This window comes from Orcinus orca, chromosome 16 (assembly GCF_937001465.1).
Source record: "Orcinus orca chromosome 16, mOrcOrc1.1, whole genome shotgun sequence".
Lineage (NCBI taxonomy): Eukaryota > Metazoa > Chordata > Mammalia > Artiodactyla > Delphinidae > Orcinus > Orcinus orca.
Window position 1 is genome coordinate 13,058,581 of NC_064574.1, and position 18,984 is coordinate 13,077,564.

The window sequence follows — 18,984 nt, forward strand, 5'->3', positions numbered from 1 at the left end:
GGTCCACCAGTTGCTGCTTGGACGGTATGGGGGAAAGACCTTGAAGCAGGGAGACCAGTGAGGAAGCTGCTGGAGGCATCCAGGAAAGAGACGTTAGGCCTGGACTAGGGTGAATAGCAGTGCACGTGGAGAGAAGTGGACAGCTTCAGGATATATTTTAGAGGTAGAGCCCATAGGATCTTATGTCACACTGAGTGTGGGAAAGAGGAACCAATGGTGACTTATGGAAATCCCAACCCTCAGTTTTGGCCACCTCCTCTGCCTGCCTCAACAGGCTCAGCTGTCTCCCCTCAGAGCCCATCCCTTGGAATTGCTAGCTTGCTACTTCTGGGACTGAATGTCATGCTATTTGGTCATCATTCGAGGAAACAAATATAGGAACAAAAGGATATAGGCACTGAGGACAGCAGAGCTCTCAGCCCGTGGTGACTCCGTCCAAACTTCTACACTAAGCGCTGACCAATCTCGAACATGGCTTCTAGCAACACAAGGCTGTGTCCCTAGGGTGACCCCAGTGTCCCCACCCCCTCACGACTGCCTGAGAAAACTCAGTGCCACCAGGAGAATTTACTGTTTTTTTCTAACCAAGATCTGAGGATGGGCTCCAACCTCCCTTTCTTAAAGCATTTACTGAAAAGGGCTTACAATTGTGAACTCCTTCCTCTGTCCTTTTGAGAGGTATACGTATCTCCTACACTTCAGCAATGTCTTTCTTAAGGACCTGAAAGCCCTTCCTTTGAAATGTAATCATCAGGAAGGTAGGGTCTCTGTCTCCCAGTCTCTGTGGGAGGCTAGAAGCCTAACTTTGGTAATTCCCAGCTAGCAGACACTGCTGGCCTCATCACATTTACACTGACCAACTCTCTAACTTTTCACTTGAGCCCCTGTTCTTTCCTTACTCCCTCATTCTCCTTTTAAAACATCCAATCACCTCCGCACAAGTCCAGAATGAGCTCAGCTCTTTCCCCACCAGTAATTACAGAACAAAATCTGTTTTTACCACTTTAACAATGTCTGGCTGTGTTTATCTTTGACTGCACCCTGGCTACAGACATGTAAAAGCAACTCCTATGTATAAAATGTAAAAAGTTGCTCTGTTTGAGTAGAAGGGTTGTAGTTATAAGTTTTTGGTAAAGTTACTCAACCTCTCTCATCATAGTCCACAAACCCCACAAGATCTGACTCCTGCCAACCCGTTTGACTCATCACCTTCCTTTCTGCTTCCCTCCACCCTCACTCAGCTCAGCCACCCTACCTTCCTTTCTGTTCTTCCAAGCTCCAAGCTTATTCCTACCTCATTCCTACATGCTCTTCCCTCTTTGTCTGGAAGGCTCTTCTAGATCCTTGAAAGACTGGCTTTTCTGCACCTTCAGATTCCAGCTCAAATGTCACCTCCTCAAAGAGGCCTTCCACTCTTTTCCAAATGAAATTACCCACTCCTCACCACCCAATAACAAGACATTTAGGGTTGCCAGATTTAGCAAACGAAATACAGGACACCTGGTGCAATGTGAATTTCAGAAAAGCAATGCATGATTTTTTAGTATAAATATTGCATGGGACGTAGTTACACTAAAAAAATCATAGTGTTTATCTGAAATTCACATTGAATCAAGTGTCCTGTATTTTATCTGACAAGCCCTACCTCCATTATATCATCTTCTTCACAGCATTTATCACTCCCTGCAATTGTCTCCTTTTTTTTTTTTTTTTTTTTTTTTTGGCCGCGCTGTGAAGCATGCGGGATCTTAGTTCCCCAACCAGGGACCGAACCTGTGGCCCTTGCGTTAAGAGGCCGGAGTCTTAACCACTGGACTGCCGGGAAGTCCCCAATTGTCTTTTTCAATTGTCCCTCCCACACCTGCCTAAGGACGCTATTAAAACAAGGACTTTCTCTTATTTACAGCTATACTCCCAGCACCTAGCACAGCGTAGCTGTTCAATAAATATTTGTTGAGTGTTGAATTAAATGCCCTATATAAATAGGTGAAGTCCATTAAGAAAGGTGTACATTATTAGGACACTGGTGGAAAAGATATATTTTCATCATCGCAGCAACAGTATAAGCAATCATCTTGATCATACTAGTCTGCTTTCCTGGACATCTTCCTCTAGTCCTGGGGAGAGCAACCCTGATGACTTAACAGTTTTTCATCTCCGAGAGCCAATCAGGAAGGAAGCTGGCTGGCATCTTGTGTCTGCCTAGCATCACTGCCCGTTTCTGTAGGAAGCCCTCAAGATGTGCCCAGGTTATCATGTCTGTGGACGTGGCTCCAGCGGGGCGCTCTCCCCTCACCCGTAGCAGCCTCAAGAACTACAGGGGTGAGGGCCACAGAAAGGCTTGTGGGTCCTCTCTCTCCATCCTCTGTGGGGCGTGGGGGATCCATGAAAATTCCCTGGGGATCCCCATCCTCCCTCCTGCCACGTACACACACTCTTAGGTTTCCCACAACTGCTGCTGTGCTGGAAACCAAGGAAAATAATTCAGCCATTTTCAGGAGCTGGAACTGAGTATGCATGTAGTTTTCTTTCTTTCCAAACCCTGATAAAACAATGCATATACTGTATGGAAAGATTTTCTGAAAAAAGGAAGATACTCTTACATTTTATTTGGATTCAGAAGGCCATGGATACATCTGGCTGTGCTTGGAAAGAAGAAGTCTTCTTTTGGTTCTATCTCACTTTTAAAGCCCAGCTGAGATGCAGAAAAGTGTTGACAGCTAAAATTGAGACGTGTCAGATTGCTGTTTCTTACCTTTTTTTAAACGGAGGCACCTTTCTTTCTTGTGCACATGGTAGAAAATTCACATGGTACAAACAGCTTTTGGTCTTTCACTAATCAGGACATTAGCTGTAGATAATATATTGAATATTTAAGCCCTTTATGTTATTATTTTTTAAATGTTCTTTATCTGATGTTCTCTGAGAGGCGTGTGAGTCTCCCATCGTGGTTCTGGCTTTGTCATTGGTAAAGGGTACTTCAGTCAGCTTTTGATTTATAGTTTGAAGCTGTTAGGTGGATAAAGGGTTCCTGCCCTTTCTTCCTGATGAAGCCTACCATTTGATAATGTGAAATATTCCTCTTTGGCCCTTTCAAAGCTTTCCTCTTCCAATTCTTGTCTGGTATCAGTACGGTTGGACCTACTTTCTTTCTGTTAACAATTTCCTGGCTCTTCCCCTCCCCATTTTATTGAGATATAATTTTTTAAAATAAATGTATTCATTCATTTATTTTTGGCTGTGTTGGGTCTTCGTTGCTGCGCGCGGGCTTTCTCTAGTTGCGGCGAGCGGGGGCTACTCTTCGTTGCGGTGCGCAGGCTTCTCATTGAGGTGGCTTCTCTTGTTGCGGAGCACAGGCTCTAGGCATGTGGGCTCAGTAGTTGCGGCTCGCGGGCTCTAGAGCACCAGCTCAGTAGTTGTGGCGCACGGGCTTAGTTGCTCCGTGGCATGCGGGTCTTCCTGGACCAGGGCTCAAACCCGTGTCCCCTGCATTAGCAGGCGGATTCTTAACCACTGCGCCACCAGGGAAGTCCTTGAGATACAACTGACATATCTTTCAGCATCCCTTTATTGCCAGAATTCTTTCATCCTTTTGTATCATGCTAGTTAAGTACATGGATTTGAGCCAGACTACTGAGGTTAAGACCCCAATGCCATCTGTGTGACACTGGGCAAGTTACTTATAACTTGGTTGCCTAATCTCTAAAATCCGGGTAATAATATTATTTTGCCTCAGGGTGGTAGTGAGGATCAAAGAGCCAATATATATGAAGCCCACAAAAGGGCACCGGGGAAACAGCGCCCAACAGTGTTAGCTGTTATGACCATTTGTTGTGACCGGTGGGAGTGTATTCTTGACGCCCTCCCATTGGTTTTCCCAGGTGTGCTACTTTAGAGCTGGGCAAGCCTTTGGACCTTGGCCACTGTGCCTTAGAGGACTCCACGCTGGCCCTCCTCCAGCCACTCCCTGCCCACAGGCCAGGGGTCCACAGGCCAAGTGGGTTCCCTTCCGTGCTCACCCGAACCTGTGCCACCCCCTTTCAGACCACATTCCAGTCGTGCAGGACCCGGGAAGTCCCCACCCTCAGGCCCTGAGCTCTCTTCCAGGGTCTCTGGAAATCTCTTGTCTGGGTTACTTCTGAGAGCAAATACACAGCTGGCGTGAGCGCCTCTAAGCTGGAAGTGTGACTGGGAGGCAGCGTGTTCGCAGCTGTTTTTTTAAAAAAATAAATTTATTTTTGGTTGCGTTGGGTCTTCGTTACTGCACACGGGCTTTCTCTAGTTGCGGCGAGCGGGGGCTACTCCTCCTTGCGGAGCACGGGCTCTAGGCGCACGGGCCTAGCTGCTCCGCGGCATGTAGGATCTTCCCAGACCAGGGCTCGAACCTGTGTCCCCTGCACTGGCAGGAGGATTCTTAACCACTGTGCCACCAGGGAAGCCCCTGCAGCGGGTTTGGACAGAGCTGGATATCCACACACACATTCAAAGCCCTGTGGTGCAAGTTGAGGCTTGAGGCGGGAGGAGAAAGGGTGCAGGACAAAGGCCAATTCTCCCCCCACTGCTCTGTTCTGGCATGGGGAACTCTGGGGAGCCTGAGAATTCAACTTTTGAACCTGGACTTGCAGGTATTACAAAGGTATTTATCAAGGAAGGAGGTTAGGGTCTGTTTTATTCGAAAGCTTATAGCTTGACATATAACTTTGAAATATGTAGACTTAACTGCATGAGCCCACGGTTGTATTTCTGCCCCACAGCCAGCAGATGTCAGTAGTGGGCTGTGCTCTCTGCCCTCTGGAGCCAGTGCCACAATGATCTATCAATACGTCCATCCGTCTGCTCTCCAGCACATTAAATAGCCCTTCCCTTGTGTGAGATCCCTCCTTAGGGAGGGACTGAAGGGAGCATCAATGATGCAGTGGAGGGAATTCCCTGGGAGTCCAGTAGATAGGACTCTGAGCTTTCACTGCCAAGGGCCCGGGGTTTGATCTCTGGTCAGGGAACTAGGATCCCGCAAGCCACATGGCCCCCCGCCACCTCCCCAAAAAAAGGTGTAGTGGAGGAGAGGCATGCGGACAGGAGGTGACGGCTCTCACAAGCACTGATAAGTGGTGTGCAGCAGTGGTTAAGAGGCAGGCTCTAGAGCCAGACTGCAGGGCGTCAAATCTAGCTGTGTGGCCTTAGGCAAGTTCCTTGAACTCTCTGAGCCCCATGTTAAAAAATGGGGTGTAATGGGAATTCCCTGGCGGCCCAGTGGTTTGATCCCTGGTTGGGGAACTAAGATCCCACAAGCTGCATAGCCAAAAAAAAAAAAAAAGGGGGTGTGATGATGGTAGCTATCTTATGTCCTTATGGAGTGGCTGTGAGGATTAAAGGGGATAATATATGCAGAACAAATGCCTCGCACATTAAAAATCCAGTAAATGATCACTATTTGATCACTGCTCTGGTGCTATCACAGAAATGGAAAAAAAAAAAAGGCTGAACAATGGCTGAAATGGCAAAGAGCATATCAAATGATCAACAGGGAAGACTAACAGAAGAAATGAAGTTCTCTTTCTCACCTCCTTTGGTGGAGAGGAAGGGGGAAGTGAGGCCGGCAAGAATCCAGGGAGTGTGGAGTTTCAAACCAGAGCCCTCTGGGCACCTTTGGAGTTGAGGACTGAGCATCTTCCTGAATGCTCTCAGGGGAAGCAGGTACCTAGTGCTAATTTCCACCATGGCAGGTATAGAGGGCAAGTGGGGTCTTTGGGTGGCAGCTTCCTCTTCAAGCTGAGCAAGGCAAATGGAGAGTGGAATTGCCAGCAACTCAAGAAAGCACAGGAAATTACCAAATTCCTCTGGGTTTGTGAACTGTCCCATGATCACCCTAGAATTTCCACTTAAAAAAAAAAAATCCCGGGGCTTCCCTGGTGGTGCAGTGGTTAATCTGCCTACCAATGCAGGGGACACGGGTTCAAGCCCTGGTCTGGGAAGATCCCACATGCGTGGAGCCACTAAGCCCGTGCACCACATCTACTGAGCCTGCACTCTAGAGCCCGTGAGCCACAACTACTGAGCCCGTGTGCCACAACTACTGAAGCCCGTGCACCTAGAGCCCATGACCCGCAACAAGCCACTGCAATGAGAAGCCCACGCACCACAACGAAGAGTAGCCCCCACTCACCGCAACTAGAGAAAGCCCGCGCGCAGCAACGAAGACCCAACACAGCCAAAAATAAATAAATTAAATTAAAAATAAATAAAAGAACTAAAAAAACATTTTGAAAATCCCTACATTCTTTCACCAAAAATTCACTGAATTTTATACCTGGTACTGTGTTCTGGTTGGTGAGACCGTCATAAACAAAACAACCCTGGTTCCTGTCCCCACTCCATTCCCCCATTTCAGTGGGGGGACACATATCAAACAGATCATTACAGATGGTGGTGAGCTCTGAGGAGGACACCAAGAAGGCACAAGGAGTTAGTGTTTCGGTTGAACCCAGGAGGAGGAACTAGCCATGAAGCAATCTAGAGAAAGCGCCTTCCAGGCAGAGGAACAGCAGGGGCAAAGGCCCTGAGGCAGGAGCAAGTGTGGGACTCTAAAGAAGTCACGAATTCGTGCCTTTTTTAAAAAAATTGGAGTATAGTTGATTTACAATGTTGTTAGTTTCAGGTGTACAGCAAAGTGATTCAGATATCTATATCTATAAATATCTATATCTATATAAATATCTTTTTCACGTTCTTTTCCATTATCAGTTATTACAAGATCTTGAATGTAGTCCCCTGTGTTATACAGTAGGTCCTTATTGTTTATCTGTTTTACATATAGTAGTGTATATCTGTTAATCCCAAACTCCTAAATTATCCCTCCCTCCCCACCTTTCCCCTTTGATAACCGTAAGTTTGTTTTCTATGTTTGTGAGTCTATTTCTCTATTGTAAATAAGTTCATTTGTATAATTTTTTTTAGATTCCACATATAAGCGATATCATATGATATTTGCCTTTTTCTGTGTGACTTACTTCACTTGGTATGATAATCTCTAGGTTCATCCATGTTGCTGCAAATGGCATTATTTCATTCCTTTTTATGGCTAATATTCCTATATATATATATATATATATATACACACATATATACACACACACACACACACACACACACACACACACACACACACCCGTCTTCTTTATCCATTCATCTGTTGATAGACACTTAGGTTGCTTCCGTGTCTTGGCTATTGTAAATAGGGCTGCTGTGAACATTGGGGGTGCATGTATCTTTTTGAATTAGAGGTTTTGTCTTTTCTGGATATATGCCCAGGAGTGGGATTGCTGGATCACATGGTAACTCTGTCTTAAGTTTTTTAAGGAACCCCCATACTGTTCTCCATAGTGGCTGCACCAATTTACATTCCTACCAACAACATAAGAGGGTTCCCTTTTCTCCACACCCTCTTCAGCATTTACAAATTGGTGATGTTTAAGGTGTGTATTAAAGTGGAAAAATGAAGGCACAAACCACAAGCGCTTACTGGCCCAACCTCGGCATCTGCTCGCTTCCTCTTACATCTTCTCTGCCAGTCACTGTTCCTTTCCTCGACTTCTGAATGTCTGTGCTAGTCTGGAAAGGCTCTGAGGGTATAGCCCTACCAAGGTAGTGTAAGAAATCTGATAATGATTGTTTCTAACTCAGGTGTTTGTAATATCCAAGCAGTTAAACTTACAAACAGAGGCCTTGGAACATCAGCTCCTCAGAGACCAGGACTGTGTTCTGCTGGACGCCCTGCTGGGTTTCCCATCTCATCCACCACATCAACCGGCGCAGTGAGATGCAGTGTGGTTGGTGTGTGTACTCTGAAGACAGAGTCTGGGTCAGAATCCCAGCTCTGCCACTTCCCAACGGTGTGATTCCCCGCCTCGGTGGGCCTCTTGGGCCTCAGTGTCTTCATCTAATGCCGCGACCTTCATCATATGGTTGTGGTGAGGTTTAAAGGACTTCCTGTAGGCAAAGCACTTAGTAAGGTGTCTGGAGTGCTGTAAACATCAATAAATGTTAATGATGTTGGGATTTCCCTGGTGGCGCAGTGGTTAAGAATCCACCCGCCAATGCAGGGGACACGGGTTCGAGCCCTGGTCCAGGAAGATCCCACATGCCGCGGAGCAACTAAGCCCGTGCGCCACAGCTACTGAGCCTGCGCTCTAGAGCCCGTGAGCCACAACTACTGAACCTGCGTGCCACAGCTACTGAAGCCTGTGTACCTAGAGCCCATGCTCCGCAACAAGAGAAACCACTGCAATGAGAAGCCTGCACACCGCAACGAAGAGTAGCCCCCACTCGCCGCAACTAGAGAAAGCCCGCGCGCAGCAAGAGACCCAACGCAGCCAAAAATAAGTAAATAAATTAAAAAATGATGTTAATTAACATCATTAATGTTAATGAATGAATGACATTGATAGCCTGCTCAGTGCTAATACCCCGAAAGGGCAGAAAGTTAGCACAAATCCTTCTACACAAAGAGTTCTTCCTTTTTTGGATTTCCTTCTCATTTAGGTCACCACAGAGCACTGAGTAGAGTTCCTGTGCTATACAATAGGTTCTCATTAGTTATCTATTTTATATATAGTATCAATAGTGTATATATGTAAATTCCAATCTCCCAGTTCATCCCACCACCCCACTTTCCCCCTCGGTATCCATATGTTTGTTCTCTACATCTGTGTCTCTATTTCTGCTTTGTAAATAAGATTGTCTATGCCAATTTTTTCAGATTCCACATATATGCATTAATATACGATATTTGTTTTTCTCTTTCTGACTTCATTCTGTATATGACAGTCTCTAGGTCCATCCATGTCTCTACAAATGACCCAATTTCGTTCCTTTTTATGGCTGAGTAATATTCTATTGTATATATGTACCACATCTTCTTTATCCATTCCTCTATTGATGGACATTTAGGTTGCTTCCACATCCTGGCTACTGTAAATAGCTGCTGCAATGAACACTGGGGTGCATGTGTCTTTTTGAATTATGGTTTTCTCTGGGTATATGCCCAGTAGTGGGATTGTAGGTATAGCTGATTCACTTTGCTGTACAGTATAAACACAATATTGTGAAGCAACTATACTCCAAAAAAAAAAAAAAAAGATATGAAAAAAAACAGAACAAAAGAATTCTTCCTTCCAGCTTCCATGATCTGACCACTGGCCTCTCCTACAGCATGGTGCTTGGCTCTTCTCAGAAACCCATGCACTCTGGAGAAGGAAATCAATATGCCATTATTTAAGCTCAAATTCACTCAAGCTAAGGAGTTTATTAGAACATATGGGTATTTCTTGGACATAAATCAAGATAAATTCTTAAGGCAAATCTGAACTAGGTTAAAGGAGACAAGGCTATACAAGCTTCATGTAAAGACTGGGAGTCTCTGGGAAAGATGAAAATTGACTATTATATAAAATTATCCTCCGAGGCTCAATCGTCAGTTGAGTACCAGATAAGGTTGGCTTGTGTCTAGAAATAGGCATTTTAAAAAATACTGAAATCGTTTTTGCCGGAAGCCTTGGGGAGCCCCCGTCCCTGTCCCTCCTCCTCTCGCTGTGGGCATGCAGCTGCATTTACTGAGCTGGACGCTCCTAAGATGTGATACAAATCACTAACCCAAGGACAACTTAGATTTCTTAAACTGGACAACAGGCATGTTACACAGGTTTGCAAAAATTCCGGGGAACCACTCTGGTCCTCTGAAAAAGGAAACGTACTTTTGCCTAAAATGTGTTCCAGTCTGTTGGCAGGGTACAAATGCAGAATGATGCTAAAATTACCTTTCAAAATGCTTGGGGGGGGGGGTGGGATGAATTGGGAGATTGGGACTGACACACATACACTACTATGCATAAAACAGATAACTAATGAGAACCTACTGTATAGCACAGGGAACTCTACTCAATGCTCTGTGGTAACCTAAATGGGAAGGAAATCTAAAAAAGAGTGGATATATGTGTACGTATGACCGATTCACTTTGCTGTACGGTAGAAACTAACAGAACATTGTAAAGCAACTATACTCCAATAAAAATTAATTTTAAAAAAAGCTTAAATAAGTAGCACTTGAAGTAAGGTGGAGCTGGCCCTTCCCTAACCAGTGACCTCAGCATGCCCTCCGTAGGGGCGAGCAGAAGAGACTTTTTTTTTTAACAGGAAGGCCAAAGAAAGCTGAAAGTATCTGCCACAAAGGGACTTTTAGGTCCTGTAACACATGCTGAAGGAGCCCTGTTACTCAGAAGAAAGAAGTCACTTTAGTTCAGGGTGTTTCAACCTTGGCACTACTGACATTGGGGCTGGGTTATTCCTTGTGGGGCAGGGGGTCGGGCTGTTTGTTAGCCTCTACTCACTAGATGCCAGTAGCACAGCCACTCCCACCCCGTTGTGACAACCAAACATGTCTTCAGACCTTGCCAAGTGTCCCCCGTGTTCCCTGGGGGCAGAACTGAAAACCACTGGTTGACAGCAGGTTGAAAACCACTGCTCTAGATAAAACTCAGGCACTATCTGCTCTGAAGAGATAAAGACACTTCAGAAAACTCTTCCAAAAGAAAGCACTGTCCCTTTGTTCTTCCCTGGAAGCACCTGAAATGTGGCACCAGAGAGAGATGTTTTATACCAGTGAATTAATAAAGACAACCATGTATTAGTCAATTTCACCAGTGGATTTTTTTTTTTTTTTTTTTTTTCCTGGCCGTGCCGCGTGGCACGTGGGATCTTAGTTCCCCTACTAGGGATCGAATGCATGCCCCCTGCAGTGGAAGTGTGGAGTCCTAAACACTGGATCGTCAGGGAATTCCCAGCAGTGGATTATTTTAAATATAATCATGATTTACAACTTTACATATTTCAGAAGGAGTGGATTCTGCGCCTGGAGGCAGGAAAGGCAAGGTTAGAGCTCACTGTCTTCCTAGGCCAGCTCCCCGTGTGAACCTCAGAATCGTGTCCGGCTCAGTGCCCACTTGGCTTACCTGTGAGTCTTCCTCTGCGATCTCGCCTTCAGTGCCAGCAGGAGGAGATGTCTGTCTTTCTTGGGAACTAACCCACTGGTCAAACTAATTAATGAGATAAATAAGAATCTTCTCATGACCTCATAACTGGATATTCTTCCCTTTCACAGGGGGGAGGACAGTGAATGAAGGGAATTTTACTTAAAAAAATTAAAACCCACAATTAATATTCTCCCATTAATAATTATAATAGTTAAACATAAAGACCAAATTTGACCACCAATACCTGCCACAAGAACAAACTAACCCAAAACTTGATATACATTATTAAGTTTGATATAAATAATGGCTTGATATACATTAATTACTACATTAAAAGCAGCTTTACTTTTTAAAACTTTATTGATTTACCACCTGATTAAAGCATGGGATATTTATTTTAACAGTATTATACATAATATTTTTACATAGAAAACTTTACATAGCATTTCGTATTATATAATTCTGCTTATTCTTTCAAAAATGTATACATCCATTGGGCAAGGAATGCTTTTCATTAAATTACCAATATTAAATGCACTTAATCATCGTGTATAGATTAAACAAAAGAAGCTATTAACTAACTTTTAGGCATTTTTAAGGAGGTAAAACATACATTTGCACATAAAGAAATATTTGATGCAAATATGCAGATAAAATTTTTTAAAAATTAGAACACTGAGAAAAACTACACTTTTGATGAGTGTCTTTTTTTGAGAGCAAGGATTTCCATATATAGTCATTCTTTTAAATATTCAGCTTTGGTTTCTTTGTTTCCCAAACTACAAAGCTGCCAATAGCAAAATTCCAAGATTTCATATGAGTTCAAGCTATATCTACTTTAACACAAATACTAAAACAGAATTCAGAAAATGCAGTATTAAGGATCCAGCTTCTATTTAAACCAATACCCATTTGCATCATAACAACAAACGTCTGAATGAGATGGCCATACTTGCATTTGTCAGCAGGTTCCTTTAATAACTATAAAGACTACTAAATGTATAGCCATAATCACAAAAGAATGACAAGAAAGTTTAGGGGTTTTTTTTTTTTTTTGCATTTTGTACAAAAGTCACCTCTCAGAGGAAAATGTTGTTTCCAGATATTATTATACAATTTCCACTATGTGTGTTCTTTGCTTGTATGTGAGGAGTAACAGGGAAAAGGTGTATTTGAGGTGTAAAGATGCATATTAGAAATAAAATTTCCCATCCACCGTTTGTTGTTAAGATGCCAAAGCTGTTGATCTCCCTAAAGGACAACAAAGAAAAACAAAACTGCTCAAAGCAGCAGTGCTGTAACAAACGAAAACTTCTCCAGAGACTCAGCACAAAAAATCAACACTTAAAGCATGCTGAGAAAGAAATAAGGCCTTGGAAATGTGTCGCTCTTCTCCATAACCCTGTGAATGAATGGCCCCTGGCCCAGTGCTGCAGGGTCACCACACCCCTTTCACTGGTGTGTGAGTGGCACAAGCCACGTTCACCGTGAGCTAGAATAGATTCATCACAAAAGAGAACTTAGGTTGAATGACTTACTACTGAAGTAAGGGATTTCCTCTGTACCGACAAGAAAAATCACCCTAAATGGTTTTACATCCAGTCTCTAAAAGGTCTATGCTGGTACAATTCAAATGCCTTATTCAGAATATAGAATCTTTTAAAAAACACAGCTGAAAAGAAATTCAAACCTGAATGTTTCGGGAAGTGACAAAACGTGCTTACACATTTCCTACTCTGCGAGAGGGGGCAAAAATGAAAGAGAAGGCAGGAACACACGGGCGAAGTCTTGCAGTCACATTCGGTGAAGAAAACGTCACATGAGAACCTCAAAAGGAAAGGAAAAATCTCCACCTAGGGACGCAGCTGGACAGAAAATGTAAGTATGAACAAACCCGCATGCTCCACATTTATACCTTTAGTGCAAATGTCAATGGAGACGGCTGACTTGCGAAGGCTATGACCACCACAGTACCAGTGAGGACGTCTCAGCGTGTGGGGTCCATGCTTCAGGGTAAAGATGTAACGGATTCCAGGACCAGGATGTCAAACATGCTAACCTTTTCCATTCACAGTAAAATATTTAGCAGGTCCTTTCCTGCTAAATTCCGTAGCCCCTCTTCTCTCATGTATGTAAATAATGTAAAAACCTAAACCTGCTCTTTTTTTTCTTTGGTAGAGAAATTAAAACACTTTTGAGGAAAGAAGAAAGTAGACAGAGTACTACAGTTGGCCAAAACCAAACATTGCTCAAGGCCGTTAGAACACAAAAAATGTAAGAAATCGGTCTCTTAGTAAACAAAAGCACCAGAAATCCTTCTCTCTAAAGAAAAACTATCCGATTGTTTAGATAGGTTCCCAACTTACTAACTTCTAAGGCACCAGAGTTGACATCAATACAACCCAATTTACAGGACTACAGGGCGTAGGGAGCAGTCTCCACGCGTTAATAACTCGGCAACGCTTCTAACGCTGAGTGCTGCTCTCGGTGAGCAGGGGATGAGAGGCCAGAGATGAAGCCTGTGTTCTTTCTCACTGACTCAGAATAAAATTCAGCTCCCAAATCTACTGCTTGCAGGCTTCGGGCGGTATTCCTAGACCGCCAGCTTTTACACAAGCTGCACCAGAATTCAGTTCTCCTGCAGCTGAGAGTATTGCACCGTCATTAACGTGATAGGGACCCCAGAATCTAACCCTTCCAAAGAATTCAGCTCCTTGGTTCAAATTAATGGAACCACTGAACACAGGCCATCTCCTGCCAAGGTCATGGTCAGCTGTGCTGGCCCACAACAGCACAGGTCTGCTCGGGTTCAACCCATGACACATGGCTGGGGGAGGCTCACAGGAGCCACCCTTCTCACGCAGAGCCCCCAGCCCCTCTCTCTGGAGGGACCTTGCGTGGGGACTGTGCCCAAGCAGGGACACTAGTCACTGGTACACTCACTATCCCGAGGTACAAAGGAAAGGGTTACTCAGGTATAAATTAATTCTCTTAAATTACTACTTCACTTTGTTACTGCTTCATATATTAGATGGACAATGTATTCTGGAAATTTTAATACCCCTCCACAAATACTTACTTCATTGAAGACTAATCATCTTCATTCAATTGTTGACTTTTTCCTATAGACTTTTTCTCCCCCAGTTACTAAAACAGGGAGAGCCAGGAGGCACTACATTTGTTTTTTAAAACTTGCAAGCTCTTAATTCTAACTTAATTACTAAACTCTGCCTTCAATCAAATCCTCAGTAATATCTTTTTTGTCAAATGCTTTAAAAATCACCCAGACATTAACAAACGAAACAGAAAAAACCAAAATACCCAACCCTTTTCCCCCTACCTTTCCCCAAACTAATATAACTACAGTTGACTCACAACTGACAAAAACACTCAAACTTCTCTAGCACACTCAAACAACAAAAGATCCCAGCATATTTTAGGTGGCACTTAGCCGTTACAAGAAATTTTATTAACATACTCTCTAATAATCACGAACCTATACAGCTATGCTCAGTATCTTCAAGGAGAGCGACTTCCTCTGACAGAACGTCTACAGCCAATCGTGGGACTTTGCTTGAGAATGACGGCAGGTGCAATGACAGATGTGACAGGCAGTTCAACTGGTAAAGTGGAATGACAGAGATGAGACAGACTCCCCACCTACTGTGTTAACTGGGTGCGCAACTGTTTAGGGAAACACCACAACGCCTCAGTCGGGGACTCTGATGGAACCATCTTTATCCAGGCCACGCTGAGCTCCAGGATGCCGACTTTCTACGGTCTGACCCTTCCCGAGATGTGCCAGGCAGAGGCGGCGAGGTGACAGTGCTGCAGAGCTGCAGCAGTGGCCCGGAGGGGCCAGGGCTACCATACTGGTGATGGGGTCCCTGGTACCTGGGATGGCTCTTCTGGAATCCATATCTTATACACAACACCTATCCTTAGGAAGAACTTCCGCAGAACTGCTCGGAGCTCAGGAATCAGGTCAAACTGCATAATTTCACACAAGTAGGGGTAGTACATTGAAGCATGTGCTTTAAACTTGAGGTGGGAGAAACAGAGAGAGAGAAAATTAGACATGGAACTATTTTTTGGCACTAGTTTTTCAAAAGTATTCATCTCACCCTGGAACTTCTTGCAAATAATATTGGTGTTTTTTCTGGTTATTAGAAAGTAAGTGCAAAAAGTTTGTAAATTAAAACTTCTTTTAATTATATTTAACTCCTAACACAAACTATTTGGGGACAACCTTGCTACCAAAGTCAACTTTCATTTTAGTAAATCAAGTCTCCAGTTCTAAACCAGTGTTTCACAATCTCAACCCTCCCTTCCAACAAAGCCACACTGAAAATCACGGTAGCTGTTTAACAGCAACCTGCCTGGCTTCAACTTCAGCCTTTCTCCGCTGAGGCTCTTTGAGAGAAAAAGCCCCAATAACCCCAGGCGCCCATTGTTTGTAATTAATTAACTTCTCTCTGATGCATCTAGAATGGTGCTAGTTACGTAACCATCCTTGGAAGAATGAGGAAAGTAGTTACTTCAAAGTCTCAATGAAAAGCCAACCCAAATCCCTGTGAAGACATTACTTGTTTATACCTTTTCATCGTTTATTTTGAGGGTTTTTGTTAGAAGTAACAACAGGAGACTTGTCCACGCCTCCCGATGGCTTTCAGAGTTCACCGTGATGAAATAGGCCAGCGCCTCGCTGCACACACTAGAAGAATCAGAGGGGGGTTGCGGGGGCCGATGTCAAATAAAAGAGGAATATCTCACATTTCACTAGAGTGAAGAACTCTTTATTCTTTTATTATTCATTTATTTTTAAAAAATCTTTTGGCTGCGCTGTGCAGCATGTGGGATCTTAGTTCCCCAACCAGGGACTGATCCCATGGCCCATGCTGGAAGCATGGAGTCTTAACCACTGGACCGTCAGGGAAGTCCCAAGCACTCTTTATTCTTGCAATGAGTATTTAGTGAACACCTGCTCTGGCTGTGCCATCTTGAACAAATCCTGAGCCTCAGTTTGCTCAGCTGTAAAATGGGAATAAATAACTGTACCAAACTCAAGGGGCTGCTGTGAAGATGAAATGAAGCAAGTACATTAAACGTTAGTCCAGTGCAGGCCTGGCACGTGGCTCAATCAGGGTTTGCAGCACAATCAGCACAAGAGCCTGTTACCCACAGTTAACCATGAACTGTCTTTCTTTTCCCACATCGCACACGACGGCTATTTTTAAAACATGTTGTGCTAAAAACATTTATGTATCTCCTTTAGAGAAACTTTATGAGACTATGTAGGTAGTTCTCTTTTGGGCTTGATGTAAATTGAAATGAGCTGCTGATGTCCTCTTTAATTAATTCATTTTTCAGTTTATGACTTGTCATATATTCTCATTGCAAGACGACTGAAAAGTGCAAAAAATTATAGAAGAGAAAAAAATTCCCATAATTCCGTCATCCTAAGAGACACATAACAATATTCTGGAATAGGAAATATTCCAGTTTTTTTGTCTGTGATTTTTAAAAAACATTACTGAAAAACCACAAGTATATATGGTTTTACATCCTGCTTTTTTGTGGTGAAACTTGTATTATGAGCATGTTCCCACATCAAGGAAAATTATTTTTAAAAAACTTCATTTTAAAAAAAGTTTTATTTTTTGGGGGCCACGCTGTGCAGCTTGTGGGAACTCAGTTCCCTGACCAGGGATTGAACCTGGGCCACGGCAGTGAAAGCCCGGAATCCTAACCACTAGGCCACCAGGCAACTCCCCAAAACTTCATTTTTAAAGGCTGCATAATATTCTATCATAGGATATACCACAATGCAGTTATCCATTCCACAGCTGAGCTGCTTTAAGTGTTTTCTCTTTATAAGTAAGTCTGCAATGAATGTTCTGTGTGGGAATGCTGATTCCCTAACAGTGGATTACTGAGTCAAAGAAAGAGACTGAACCCTTTAAAGCTCTTGATATATATAAAATGCCCCCTGATTTCCAGAAATTGGAGAGTGAGTGTCTTTATCTCGTGTTTGCCAGCACTGCATGTTAATGTTTTCAAATCTTAAAGGAGCGAAAGGGGGCTTAGACACAGCATCTTGCTCACAGTTGCCCAAGACACTGGGTGGCAAAGATCTAGTTCTTTGCAGGGGGCTCTCTCAATGCCATCCACTGCCGGCCCACTGCTGCATTTCCACACAAAGTAAGTACATCCTGGTACCCACACGATTCTAATATGTTCCTCTGGGGAAGAAGGAATGGTGGGATGTTAGAGCTGACAGTGCTCTAAAGAGGACCCAGTCAGGACTTCAATCCAGGCTGGATGACTCTGAGCTCAGAGCACTTTTCCCTGCCTATGTTTCTGTGCTTTAAACAACGTTGAATGGAAGAAATGAGGCCCTGCCCTCTTCAGGGCATTAAGAAAAGTGAAATAGAAGAACCAGATAGGATGAAAAAACAAAAAGGAAAACAGTTGGTGAGGGTGTCAGCATATAGGTATTTTTCTCCTACTCTTTTCAAATCACAGTATTGTTATGAAGCATCTGTGTATTACAGGTAAGAAATTTAATCAGAAATCATTCTTACGTTAAAAGTCGCTGCTGTATTTCTTCCCAGGAATCCCTGCGGTTCTCATCGACATACATTCGAAACAGGATCCTCAAACAACAGGCCAGGCTGCTGGTTTCTTGTTTTAGAAGGTTGGGTTTAGACTTGCCCTTAAAACCTGGAGATCAGATATAGTCGTATAAATAGTGCACACTTCCAGGGTAATGCTGAGAAATCACGTGGGAAACTAATTGAGTTACTTTAGGAAATACCGAAAGATCTCACATTTTTAATACGGCTCAATTGTGATACCAGACGAGGCAGCCCTGACATCTCATCCTCCCCACAAGACACACTTTGCTCAACACCCTGAGTTGTTCTCCATTTAGACTCTGCTCACTGGCTGGTGAAGCCATTCATTTCATCTTCTCAAGTGTAACAGCTTTTAAGAATTCTAGAATGTCTCTGACTTGCTAGATTTTTTTCACAAACCACATATAAGAACACGTTTTGTTTTTGTTTTGAGAACCAACATGATAATTATTTTATTTTTCTAGCCTTCCAAATTAGACCCTCCATTAGAGCATTTTATCATTTGAAAATAAGGACCACTGCCCTAGATGAAAACTGCACAGCAGCTCCTGAAATAGCTCCTCAGTGCGTCTCTGTCATCTCTTCTCCCTCTGCCAATCCATCCCACACACATCAGCCAGAACAATCTTCCATAAGTATCCTCTCCTCTGTATCTCATCCCTGAAGAACAGTTTTCTTAAACAAAGCAATACCAATCTGCCACAGAGATGTGTAAACCACTCTTATAAGCAAAATCTTTTTTTTTTTTTTTTTGGCCGTGCCACGCAGCATGTGGGATCTTAGTTCCCTGACCAGGGATCGAGCCTGTGCCCCCTGCAGCAGAAGTGCAGAGTCCTAACCACTGGACCACCAGGGAAGTCCCTAAGCAAAATCTTATTATAGGCAAAGACATAAAATACCTAGATAGTTTAAAGATATAGAGAAAAATGACATTTTAAAATTATGGATTAAAACAGGCATTTGGGTGGAAAATTCAAGTAATTGGTAACAATACAAGAATTATATAAAGTATCACTTTTGTACACAGTTCACAAAATGAGACTCCTACCATCACCCCTGCACATACATGTGTGTCTACACACACACACATATCACTCACTTCCAGGACTTACATATTTATTTGTACAGGTGGGAGAGAAAACCCCTAAAAGCCTCAAAAAAATGTATGAATGCTTTTGTTGCTCCTAGATGACCACACTTTTTACATCATCATACTTAATTTTACATACATTTATTTAGGCTGCGCCGGGTCTTAGTTGAGGCATGTGGAATCTTTTAGTTGTGGCATGCGGGCTTCTTAGTTGTGGCATGCAGACTCTTAG

The 18,984-nt window shown here is 43.4% G+C and overlaps 1 protein-coding gene and 1 non-coding gene across 4 annotated transcripts in view; both read right to left on the reverse strand.

The window, feature by feature from the left end:
* Nucleotides 1-11,365: 11,365 nt before the first annotated feature.
* Nucleotides 11,366-18,984, reverse strand: part of ARFGEF2 (ADP ribosylation factor guanine nucleotide exchange factor 2) — a 99,631-nt gene continuing 92,012 nt past the window's right edge. For 2 of the 3 annotated variants that reach the window (XM_004282882.4, XM_033411208.2), the window contains 3 exons: nucleotides 17,609-17,747; nucleotides 15,621-15,738; nucleotides 11,366-15,065 (listed from right to left, as the gene is read on the reverse strand). In XM_004282882.4, coding sequence (XP_004282930.1) covers nucleotides 14,889-15,065; nucleotides 15,621-15,738; nucleotides 17,609-17,747 — 434 coding nt within the window. In that variant the 3' untranslated portion in view covers nucleotides 11,366-14,888. Of the gene's footprint in view, nucleotides 15,066-15,620; nucleotides 15,739-17,608; nucleotides 17,748-18,984 lie in introns of those variants that run through there. The other variant, XR_004478675.2, reaches the window with a different exon arrangement.
* On the reverse strand, nucleotides 18,446-18,518 carry TRNAR-UCU (transfer RNA arginine (anticodon UCU)). Its single transcript has one exon. It is a non-coding gene; the product is annotated as a tRNA-Arg (tRNA).